General features: G+C 43.1%; 1 protein-coding gene across 1 annotated transcript; it reads right to left on the bottom strand.

Moving 5' to 3' along the window:
- Positions 1 to 2166: 2166 nt before the first annotated feature.
- DEPDC7 (DEP domain containing 7) lies at positions 2167 to 10857 on the bottom strand. Its single transcript, XM_069857497.1, has 9 exons — positions 10781 to 10857; positions 8446 to 8830; positions 6469 to 6599; positions 5390 to 5576; positions 4432 to 4646; positions 3226 to 3368; positions 2896 to 3021; positions 2722 to 2800; positions 2167 to 2534 (listed from the first exon to the last, which is right to left on the bottom strand). Exons 1-9 carry the CDS (start codon positions 10851 to 10853, stop codon positions 2320 to 2322), a joined length of 1554 nt encoding a protein of 517 aa, XP_069713598.1. The 5' UTR covers positions 10854 to 10857; the 3' UTR covers positions 2167 to 2319.
- Positions 10858 to 12393: the final 1536 nt, after the last annotated feature.

Below are 12393 nucleotides of genomic sequence, written 5' to 3'. Positions count from 1 at the left end.
CTGAAGAAGCAAAAACCAGTGGCAACAGACACAACAAAAGACTTAAGAGTTACATTACAGAGTAGTATCTCAAATAGGATTATTTTTTAAAACAGCTCACCATAAGGTATTACTACTTTGCTTTCATAATTAAATTACCTTTGATCCCAATTAAACTAGCTTTTTTCTCCCCAAACAGGAGAACTGAACTCTGTCAACCAACACTGCATAAAATTTGTGATTTCTTGCAACAGTGACTAATGAAGCCTTGCTGGCGTCATCCCAAAGATAACTCCAGGAGAGTCAAAATTAGATCTCTCATCACGCTATATATTTTCTTGCTTGCAAGTGCTAGTGTTACACAGTTTGGGATTGCCACTGTAGACTAGACAGATAAAATATACAGCCATAAGAAAATCCAAAAGGCCTTTCATTTCACAGAATCACAGAATAACCAGGTTGGAAGAGACCCACCGGATCACCGAGTCCAACCGTTCCTACCAAACACTAAACCATATCCCTCAGCACCTCGTCCACCCGTGCCTTAAACACCTCCAGGGAAGGTGACTCAACCACCTCCCTGGGCAGCCTGTTCCAGTGCCCAATGACCCTTTCTGTAAAGAATTTTTTCCTAACGTCTAGCCTAAACCTCCCCTGTCGGAGCTTGAGGCCATTCCCTCTTGTCCTGTCCCCTGTCACTTGGGAGAAGAGGCCAGCACCCTCCTCTCTACAACGTCCTTTCAGGTAGTTGTAGAGAGCAATGAGGTCACCCCTCAGCCTCCTCTTCTCCAGGCTAAACAACCCCAGCTCTCTCAGCCGCTCCTCATAAGGCCTGTTCTCCAGCCCTTTCACCAGCTTTGTTGCTCTTCTCTGTACTCTCTCCAGAGCCTCAACATCCTTCTTGTGGTGAGGGGCCCAGAACTGAACACAGTATTCGAGGAGCGGTCTCACCAGTGCCGAGTACAGAGGGAGGATAACCTCCCTGGACCTGCTGGTCACACCGTTTCTGATACAAGCCAAGATGCCATTGGCCTTCTTGGCCACCTGGGCACACTGCTGGCTCATATTCAGTCGGCTGTCAACCAACACCCCCAGGTCCCTCTCCTCCAGGCAGCTTTCTAGACAGACTTCTCCCAGTCTGTAGCACTGCATAGGGTTGTTGTGCCCCAAGTGAAGGACCCGGCATTTGGCCTTGTTAAACCTCATGCCATTGGACTCTGCCCAGCGGTCCAGCCTGTTCAGATCCCTTTGCAGAGCCTCCCGACCCTCCAGCAGATCGACACTTCCACCCAGCTTAGTGTCGTCCGCAAACTTGCTAAGGGTGCATTCAATGCCTTCATCCAGGTCATTGATGAAGACATTGAACAGGGCTGGACCCAGCACTGAGCCCTGGGGAACCCCACTTGTCACTGGCCTCCAGCTGGATTTCACACCATTTACCACCACTCTCTGGGCCTGGCCATCCAACCAGTTTTCCACCCAGGAGAGTGTGCGCCTGTCCAGCCCAGAGGCTGACAGTTTCTCAAGCAGAATGCTGTGGGAAACTGTGTCAAAGGCTTTGCTGAAGTCCAGGAAGACCACATCCACAGCCTTTCCCTCATCCAGCAGCCATTTGTCCCAGCACTTTTCTAATTACAGTTGGTGGAGTCAATAAGACAGACAGGGATGGAGATAACTAGCCATAAACAGTAGGTTCTGTGGCAACCACAGCCAGACTGACTTAAAAATCCAGAATATCTTTACCATCCCCGGAGAGTTAACGGGACCTCAGGGAACAGAGTAGGATTCAGCTGGGAAAAGGCAGTCATCTTCCCTTGCTTTACCTCAATATGGTGCAATTTTAGATTAAACATAGTAATTTCTCATATACGTGCACAGTATGGTTAGCTGGCAAGCTTGAAGAAAAGCTGTGGAATAGCAAGCAGAAGACATTATTCAGCTCTGTCCACTACACAGCAAGTCAAAGACCAACGCTACATGTTGGAGTCACATAACGCAAGGCCAATTAGAAAAACGTTCAACATCGCATTCAGTGCTGGGGCAAGAGCAAGCAGATCTCACTCATGGAGAGGCATTTCCCAGTAATTTTGATCTTGAATAGGAGGAATCCATAGGCTTTGCTTTAGGGGAGGAAAAGGAAAGGTTATTTTGGCCCTACAGCAAGTAAGGATGAACGAAGCTAACTGTAAATACAGGTTAAAGTTGGGTACCATTGACTTTTGTAATAATTGTATAAATTCCATCCATTTCCACAAAATAATTTTATTAGGTACACAAATACAAAAGACTTACAAATATATTAGTGTTTTCAGTGCTAGAAAGTAATATATATTTTTCAAGTCACACACACATATTAGTAACTCTGTCTGCAAAATACTGCATAAAAATACTTGGGTTAGTACTGTGAAACTGATCTAGCAGTCTCTTTCTCTCTTTGTCAGACAGCTTTGCATCTTCATCAATAGCTTTCAGTAAAGATAATAGCTCATCTTTCGTGGTCTTCTCTGTATTGGAGCGATACTCTCTTTCATCAAGTTTTTGGCAAAAGGTATAGCCTAAAAGGAAGCATGAGACATTCAGTTAATTAACACCACAGTCAACCACCCTCAAGATTCTGCAGTCCCATCCTCCTTCAGAGTCAAATTACCCGTTGTTACAGCAGGTCTGTTTGCATCATCTCCGTCCCTTCTATTTCTCATCTGGGTGCACGATACGAATAAAGAGTTCAGTTTAAACTATTACCTGTTATCTTACTGGGATCTTGGCCTTTCTGCAAAGCCAGCAGTTTATCACTGACCATTTTATGCAGTGTTCCTGGGATCTTAAATAGAAAGAGAGGACAGTCAAACAGCAGCTTAGGAAAGCAATTCTGCATAAGCATATAAGATAACAAAAACCTGGTCATTTTCCTTTTACCTTTAACACATCTTTTTGGTGATCCACAAGAAACAAGATCAGAAGGTCAGTCTTCCCTCTGGATAAGGTTTTATTGTTGATAATAGCTTTAGAGAATGTTCTTTTCACAACCATCCTGTTGTCGCTCTAAAGAATAATGTGAAATAATGACCAGAAGCAGAGAATTAAGTCTTCCTCTTTAAGAAAGGCATTGCCTTTGCTCTTCTAGAGTCATTGGTTTTCCTGTAGTCACATATTTGAGCTACAAATGTGTTTCCCGACCAGCATCTGGGACTTCTAGATTTCAGTAAGTGAAAAGCAACATATTAACAGTTAAGTATGCAGATTTACCTCCTTCTGTAGTTTAAGCTCGGAATTATGTGCTGCAACAGCCATGAAGTACAGTAGTCTTCTGAACTCCTCCCTGTTTTGGCTGTCTAGTAGTTTTAAATAGAGTTGAACAGCTTCTAAAGATTGCTCCATCTTCCCATTCACTAGGGAGAGATAAAGGTATCTATTGCTAGATTTCTTTAAATAAATGAACAACAAACCACCTAAATTAGCCACTGAAGAGACGTCCATCTCTCTAAAGGAACTCGCCAAACAAAGCAATTCATTCTCACAAAAATTTCTCACAGGCTCAGGAGAGCTGCCTGCATACAATCTGAGGAGAGCCCATACCCAGGCCTTTAGACTGATATTTAAGAAAACTGACTTTCAATTACATTCAGTTACAGTTCAGCCACCTTGAACAATCTGGAATACTGAAAAAGGAAAATGGTTCTTGTAAGAAAACAATTGACCTGCTGTTGTAGAAATAGACATCTTCCAAGAAATGAGGAATACATCCTAGATAAATGCATTAGTTTGATGAATTAATTGCAAGCCATTTTGTAAAGCTCTGCAAAATTTTAATCTAATTTGCCCTACTATGCAGAATACCCATTTTAGATGTGTGAATTATTTACCTGGAGTATGTTGTACTAGTAGCCCCCCTTTATCGTGTAGGGAGAACGAGTACCATATAAATAGAAAATATTCCTACCAGCATGGAACAAGAGGAATAATCAAGGCAGAGAAGCATGAAAAACAAGGAGAACAGGGATGAGATGAAGTTAATTGATGACTGAAACATCAAAAACTTTTTTAAATGCTGTTTAAAAATAAGTTTTAAGAAATGCACTTTTCTACGAACTGAACGGTAGAGTTGTGAATGGGATACAAAACATCCACACAGCTTTAACTGTAGATCTTATCATCTGCATATTTAATATTAGCCCATATTTATACTTGATTTCCCATAGATATTTTATTTCCATGTATGTCAACCACTACCAAATTATAGCACTCCAGTTTCACAGCCATTCTACACAGACCTGAACACAAACAACAGAACAGCATATATTCAGGACCAAACTTTCAAAGCGCAGTCTTCATTAGAATTTAAAAAAGAAAAATTGCAGACATCAACCTTTAAACTTGGCTGCTGCAGTAAATACTAAAGTTTGTCAACACATCTCTCTCATAAGCTTAGGAACTCAGCTTTATTTTACTTACCTAATAGTTCTGCAATTCCCGAGTGAATTTCCGATGCATGGCTTAACAGTGGCTCCTTTCTTTGGCTGTAGTATCTACCAATATTTTCAAACAGCAGTAGTTTCCATGCATCTGCTTGATCGGGTTGATCAGGCAAGTTCCTGCTAATGTCTACCACCATATGATCTGGAAGATACTCCAAACAATCTATTGCTGCTGAGAGCCATTCATCTGTTCTAGAAAACATTTGTAAAATCAATTACTGATGGCTTTGAGTTGGTTGCATTGTTTTTCACATAAAATAAGTAGGCTGGTTTCTCAATCCCTGTGAAAACTGCTTGCTTAGGTACTTAAATACACAATCAGGTAGATCATAGCCATGTACATCTTTGTTATGTATCTAATCAAGATGCAGAATTAGTAACCCACATACGTAAACAGTCACAAGCAGTTAAACCTGAAGTTAGTCATGTCCTCTACTGTTAAGACAAGGACACAGTTATTGCTAGATAAACAGAAACATGAACCTTCATCTGATTCAGATTGGTAAGAGTTTCAGACCATGTTTTTAACTGTATTTATATACAGTTTCAGGCTCAGTGTTCTTGTTTTTCTTTTTTTTTTCCTTTTTTGTGTTTCCTTTTTTTTTAATGCAGCAGGAGAAACTGAACTATTCCGTCACAGGTAAGTTTTTAAGGGAAAAAACTTCAAGATATATCAAAATGCTTTATTCTCCCCTCAATGCAGCAAACAATTTTCCCCTCTGAATATTGTCAAACGTTACTGTTGCATTCAAAAACTCTTCCAGTGCTCAAGAGAAATTGTCTCAACTACTTCTAGTTCAGAGTTTAGCAATTACCATTTACCAGTTAATCCAGTCAAGTTTAACAGGGAGAAAAGTGCCTACTTGAAAAAGCTTTCTGCTTTCAGTGCTGCAGAAAGTTTTTCAGAGTTGCAGAGGTGATCAAAGAATACTTACTGTGAGTCACTGAAAGCCTTGAGAATCTCTCTGTCTAGGTAGTTACTTGTGATGACATATCCAGTTCCCTTCCTTGGTTGTGGAAGCTGAGGTCTGATCTCTTGATCAAGCAAAGACTCGAGGAGCGGAAGGTCTACTAACTGCAGCAGACGAGCAATTGTTTGTTCTTGCCATACTTCATTAATAACTGGGAAGGACAAAATACGTAAAGCATGCTGAGATGGAACACATGCAAAAAGAGCAATTATGAAAAAGACAACTCCCCTTTCTCCCACCAGTCCTAATCTAACAAATGAATTTTATGAAAATAAAGATTTTCAGTAGCAGAGAGCATGGCCCTTATCAGTTTTAAGAGCATTTTATCACAGCAAAAGGAAAGAATTAGCCACTTGTTTAGTTCACTACAATTGTCTGAACTACTTCTTGGATATGCCTCAAGTGCCTTACATGTTTTGAGCTCTAATTTGCAAGCAATCTTTGTTCTAGATAAGGGTTTAAAAAAAAGAAAAAAAGTAACAGTGACACCAGTCTTATCACAGCTTCTACAATTATGTTCTGGCTTGAGTTTCCAGGACACATTAATGTTTTTAACCAAAGGAAAAAAAACACATTAGATCATAGTTTAGTCTGAGAGAGAACAGTCAGGAACAGTTTCACACAATACTGAAGGAGTACTACACAGGGCAGACAGACAGTTAAGAACCTAGGGAAGAGTTCTAGCTAAGAGCAGGTTACTGATCATGATTAAGCCAAGCATCAAAGTGTTGCAGGTAATAGAATATTATAAAGAACGTTCATAAGTCAAGCCGAGCTCTACACATTTGTGTATTCTTCTCCACAAAATTCAATACTAATTTATTTCTACTAGAGATAATGGGTCTGTCCAAATGAGATAAATAGGTAAAAAGCAAGCCTGCAACAAATATAATTTGCCCTTGTTATGACACGGTGTTCAATACAAAATGCTATGAGAGGCAGTTTGACTCCCTCATCAATCTAGTAGGCATTAACTTTTCCAGTCCTACAGTTACTGTCTTCCTCCTCCCAGAAACAAACCACTGAGGCATTATTTGGCTTACCTTGGCGGGATAAGCTATCAGAGATGTTTACTTGAGGGGAATTTGCAGGCTTTAAACTCAGATTTTCCCAGAGATCCTCCAAGTTTTCTGGTTTGACAGCAGTAGGGTGAAACAACATGCTTTTCTCACGTCTGGGATAAAATACAATTTTTTTTAATGTATTTATACCCATAGATATGGAGAAACAAGTATCACATAACATCTAGATATGGATAACCAAGACAAAGAAATATCTTCTCTATATACATATTTATACACATAGTTCCTCTCTTGGAACTCGTCACAGCCAGCATCGGCAAGCTATTACACCTCAACTACTGCAGGGAAAATCTAAGACAAAATGGTTAAGAAAGGGAAATTATTTTAAAAGCATTCAAAATTCCCCTCTCAAAACCTCTGGAGTTAAGACATTATTCCTGATGGTGAAGTGAGGACAAAAATTAAGAGCTGTTCTTGCAAAACCTAGAATGTGGTTGCTCCACAGCAATACTGTTTCAAAGTGATGCAGGTTGTTTGTGCCATCAGGGAGTGGAAGGCTTCAGAAACCTGTCACCCATTTCTGTGTTAGCTGGTTCTCCTCAGAACTGCTTTCCTACAATCGAGTAGAGAGTGAGGCAACTCCAGCCATGAAATTACTATTCCCCCAAGCATATTTGTTTTAGGGCACTGCAAAATCCTTTTCCTGTCCACTATCTTCACTATGTATATGACAAGCTGTATGTATCAACAGATGTGTTCTTTTCAGTAAAGAAAAAATTGTAATCCTATGGATATGTGCCCTGCCCAGAAAAAAAATACATTCTCTCTACACTAATAAAACACTAGTAACCTTGTTTCATGAATGTTTGCCCAATTAATTCTGTCTTGCTTTAACAGCCCTTGAGATGAATATATTTTTAAATAGCACATTTGATTAAAGTGGCTTTTATTTCTCTCAAATCCTCCTCTTTCCAAATATAGACAAGGGACAGTTTGCTTTAGCACAGAGCAAGAGCTAGTCAGGCTGGGGGGAAAAAGTGGGGAGAAGCAAGGCTAAGGAACTATCCATTTTTAATTTCTGCTTCTAGAATTTTTCTTATCAGTTGGGTTGATGCACTTTTCACTTTTGCTGCTCATGAACACATCAATCACATAAGCTACTTTTTTAAGTTAATATTATTTGCAATTTTCAAAATTGTGCACTGTTAGAATTACTGCAGCAACTCCATGACTGTAGTTTCCTGTAAGAATACATTCAGAGATGAACACTTGACAAAAAACTGTTTGAGGGAAGTTATTTGGAAAAGTGTCACCTACACAGCAACATGTTCTGCTTTGTGATGGTTTTGTTAATATCAGGGTGGGTTTTTTGCCCACTCCTAAAGAAACATGGAAATGAAACCTCACCGTTGTGCTTCCCTCTGATTCTATACTGGCATGCAATAGGATAAAAGCACAACGGCCTGCTACCTAGCCTAGAAACAAGTTGCACATCCACTCCAGCAAACAGCTGAAACCATTTAAAAAAGGTAAATATGGAATGTAGTGAAGGTAATATGATGAAAGCAAGCAAGCAATTTTAACCTGCTTTTTCTCTAAAAACTGGATGGATAACTGGCTTACGCCAGAGCTAGGTGTGCAGTGACTATAGAGTGTTCCATAGCATTAGCCTGAATGCACTTGAATTCCAGCTGGTTATGTTGGTTTACAGTCCAATGGATTGGCACCTGTAGTGCACTTATTCCCAACCCTGCTGCCTCCCTGCCCCAAGGCAATGTGGTAACAGACACAGAAAACAAGTAACCACACAGGCCGAATGATTTATGCGCTTCAAATTGCTGTTTCTTAGCTATCTTCCACCCACAAACACCTGAATAGTATCCACTTCCCCACCCAAGGCTCTGTAATCACACAGCAGCTTCCCCTTCTCTCTCCCAGAACCTATAACATTTTCCCCATCTTAAAAACTCTTATCATCACATTCCATTATATACTAACCTTTGTGGTGTACACTGCTGGTAATCTTTATCGAGATCTGTTTGGTTCACATTTGTGAATCGGTAGAGGCTACTGCTACTGTCTTCAAACACAGACCGTTTGTCTTTTCCAAAAACCCTAGTTGAAACAGCTTCAAATACTTTGTAATCCATCAGTGCTTGACATACACGCACTATTTTAGCACGGGAAATATCAACATCCCCAAAATACTTGTTCTGTAAAAGATGGGCAAAGACAACATCCACTGCATCTGAACCAATGAAGCAGTCATGATAGCACTTCAGGTTCTGGCGACGCTTTTTCACTTCCACTTGAGTTTGAAGTGCATTGATAATGCTGCTCCAGACATACGTTGCTCCAAATGGTTTCTGTGCCAAGCTAAAGCCTAAGAAGTGAGAAAGCACAGAGATTGAATTTATGCTGCAATTCAAAAGAAACAGCATCCATTTTGCCTACTAGACATGAACTTCATAAGGATTTAAAAAATCTTTGAGGCTTCCAGTTTGGCTGGGTTGCTCAGGTATTAATATTTTTGTTACTTTCCTAGCAAGTCTATCTGCATTGTACCAATATTTCTCACTCTGGTGGCTGCTCTCACTACATTAGCCTGAAGTTCTGCAACCAGACGTTTCTACTTTTCCAGCCTGTCACTTTGTGGTACTATCATTTTGTCTGCTCTTCCATCACCCAATGGTTACACTTACAGAACCAACTCCAACCCACAGGTGTTCCCTCAGCCAACAGTTGGCTCCACATACTTGTAAATGCCTGGCTCTTCCACTAACACTAACAAAACTATACAGCTGGGCAGAGGAAGGGAGATGAAGAGACACATCAGAACCTCATTTCTTACAGGACTGTGCATACACACAGACCACCTAGTGTCAGTGCTTAGCAACACAATCGAGAACTCTCGTGAGATACCGCTCATTCAGCGCTTACCCCATATAACACCCGTCTACCACCACAGCTCCAGCTGAGACTCTATCTCTGTGTACTCAATGTCATTTCTTTGAGCCAACCAGTCTTCCCTCCCCCTATAAAACCACTAAACTATTACTCATTTACCAGTCTGGTTAAGAATAGCACGCTAGCAACTAACAGTTTGACCAGAGGCTAGATGGCCTCCAGAGGGACTTGAAATACAGAATACACTTAAAAAGTTTGCAGGTGGCACCTAGCTGGGAAAGGCTACAGCCACCAGAGAGGCTAGAATTAGAATATGTGTTGCCCAGTAAATCAGACGAATAATTTATTAAGAGAGAAAGCAGAGGCAAAGGAGAGAAATCAAAAGCTACAGGACAAAAAATGAAACGAGGAGTTGGCAGCAATCCTACAGAAAGCCATCTGGGGCTATGACAGACCTCAAACCAAATGAATCAACAGCGCGATGCAGTGTTAAAAAAAAAAACCAAAACAACATGCAACTCATTTTGGAACATATTACCATGAACATTTTATACAGAGATGCAGATGTTTTTTTCTATTTAGCCTGAAGTGACTTTAGTATAGGAATTGCATTCCTGTTTTGGGCACCAGAGTTTTGAGCTGATCTCCATCTATTACAGGGCGCAGTAATCAGCAAGTTGGCAAGAGAAGGGGAGAAGAGAACAAGGTAGGGAAGAGAACAGCATTTGAACACACCAACACTGTCACAAAGGACAGCAGCAGTCACCTTCAGAGCCATTATCAAATAGACACCTGCCCTCCGAGAAGATTCACATCAGGAAACAAAACCTTCTCAATATAAAGCATTGAGCCAGACTAAGCAGAAACCTCCCAGGACCTCCAGTTTCTAAAGCTTTAGGAGTACAGGATAAAGCACGTACTTGGGATACTTCAGCCTGATGACACCTTCAGGAGGCAAAACAAACACCACAGAATTTCCTTCCAGCCCGAGGTTTTAACAGCTGACTGGCCAGGTTGGAAAGGAAAAAACCCAAACCAAACACCTCCAAACATACAACAACGCTGGCTTCTGTCGCTAAAATAGGTATCAATGCATACAACCCCAATAAATCCATTAACCACCGCTTTAAGTCCATTAACCACCGCTTTATCACATCTTCCTTCCAGACAGCGTTAAGCGGGGAAACAGCACTAAGGTTACGAGGTTTTACAAAGCTAAAGTGGGGGAAAAAAAGCAGGAATTGTCCCCAGCAAGCGAGCTTCATCTCTTTACATGCGTTAAGGGGGTTTTCAGCCGGATTTCAGGGGGCTCCGGTCCCCCCGCCGCCTCTCCCTCCCCCGGCAGCGGGGAAAGGCGCCGGCACGGAGCTCCCGGCGGGCAGGGCCGGCTCGGAGCCCGCGCGTCACCCCCCTCCCCGCCCCGTACCCGGCGGCCTGGCGGCGGGGCTGCAGACCGCGCTGAGGCTCAAAGCCGCCGCCTTCTCCCGCACCGTCGCCATCCCCGCCGGCGGCTCCGCGCTCTGACGGCTCCCGCCGCGCCGCGGGGAGAGGAGCCCGACGGGGCCGGGGCCGCGCGCGCTCCCATTGGCCAGAGCCGGCGCTGGCCACGCCCACTCCCCGTAGGCCTTTCCCATTGGCCAGCGGGCGCCGTGACCGCGCCCACCCCCAGTGGAGGGGCCGGGGGCTCGGCCCAGCCCGGCGGGCCCGGACGGGAGCGTTTCATAGAATCATAGAATCCCAGGTTGGAAAAGATCCACGAGATCATCGAGTCCAACCATTCCCATCAGTCACTAAGCCATGCCCCTCAGCACCTCGTCCACCCGTGCCTTAAACACCTCCAGGGAAGGTGAATCAACCACCTCCCTGGGCAGCCTGTTCCAGTGCTCAATGACCCTTTCTGTGAAAAGTTTTTTCCTTGTGGCCATTGCCCCTTGTCCTGTCCCCTGTCACTTGGGAGAAGAGGCCAGCTCCCTCCTCTCTACAACCTCCTTTCAGGTAGTTGTAGAGAGCAATAAGGTCTCCCCTCAGCCTCCTCTTCTCCAGGCTAAACACCCCCAGCTCTCTCAGCCGCTCCTCATAAGGCCTGTTCTCCAGCCCCCTCACCAGCTTTGTTGCTCTTCTCTGGACTCGCTCCAGAGCCTCAACATCCTTCTTGTGGTGAGGGGCCCAGAACTGAACACAGTCTGTTTGCGGTGTTTCTCTATCTCAAATTCAAGGCCAGGCAGAGAGCTGGCTCCAAAGCTCCAAATCAGCAAGAGTTTTGACTGCTGTGAAGTTTATAACAACATTAGAATTAGTCCTTGGAAAGTAATAGAATAAGATTTCTAGGAGAATTTACCCCTGTGCATGTAAGTGGGAAATATATTCCAGCCCTCGTCTTGCTGCACACGAATGATGGAGATCACTCCCTTGTGTTGACCAGGCCTGATTAAAGGATGCTTGCTTTCTAAAACTCAAAAATTAGTCTTAGTTTATTAGCCAGAATTTTTGGTATCACATGAGCAAGCACTCTGGTTCTGGTGTGAGAGGACCTGCTGCTCTCACCTGGGTAACCGCATTGTCTGCATCCAGACACTGGAGCTGTAAAAAACATGATGCTTCCTACAGCAACACAGCTGCTACCCTGCATTCATGGTTTGGGTTGGAAGGGACCTTGAAGACCATCTAGTTCTAATCCTCCTGCGATGGGCAGGGACACCTCCCGCTGGATCAGGCTGCTCACACACTCATCAAACCTGACCTTGAACACCCTCCAGTGATGGGGCAGCCGCTACATCTCTGCACAACCTGTTCCAGTGCTTCATCACCCTCACAGGAAAACATTTCTTCCTAATATCTAATCTAAACCTCCCCTCTTTCACCTCAAAACCATTTCTCCTTGTCTTATCCCTGCACTGCCTGATTAAGAGCCTCTCCCCAGCTTTCCCGTAGCTCCCTTTAAGCACTGGAAAGCTTTTATAGGGTCTCCCTGGAGCCTTGCCTTCTCCAGGCTATACAAGCCTCTCAGCCTGTCCTCATAGAGGAGATGCTCCAGTCCTC

This window comes from Phaenicophaeus curvirostris, chromosome 5 (assembly GCF_032191515.1).
Source record: "Phaenicophaeus curvirostris isolate KB17595 chromosome 5, BPBGC_Pcur_1.0, whole genome shotgun sequence".
Lineage (NCBI taxonomy): Eukaryota > Metazoa > Chordata > Aves > Cuculiformes > Cuculidae > Phaenicophaeus > Phaenicophaeus curvirostris.
The sequence above is the reverse complement of the archived record's forward strand: the minus strand, read 5'-3'. Positions and strand labels throughout refer to the sequence as shown.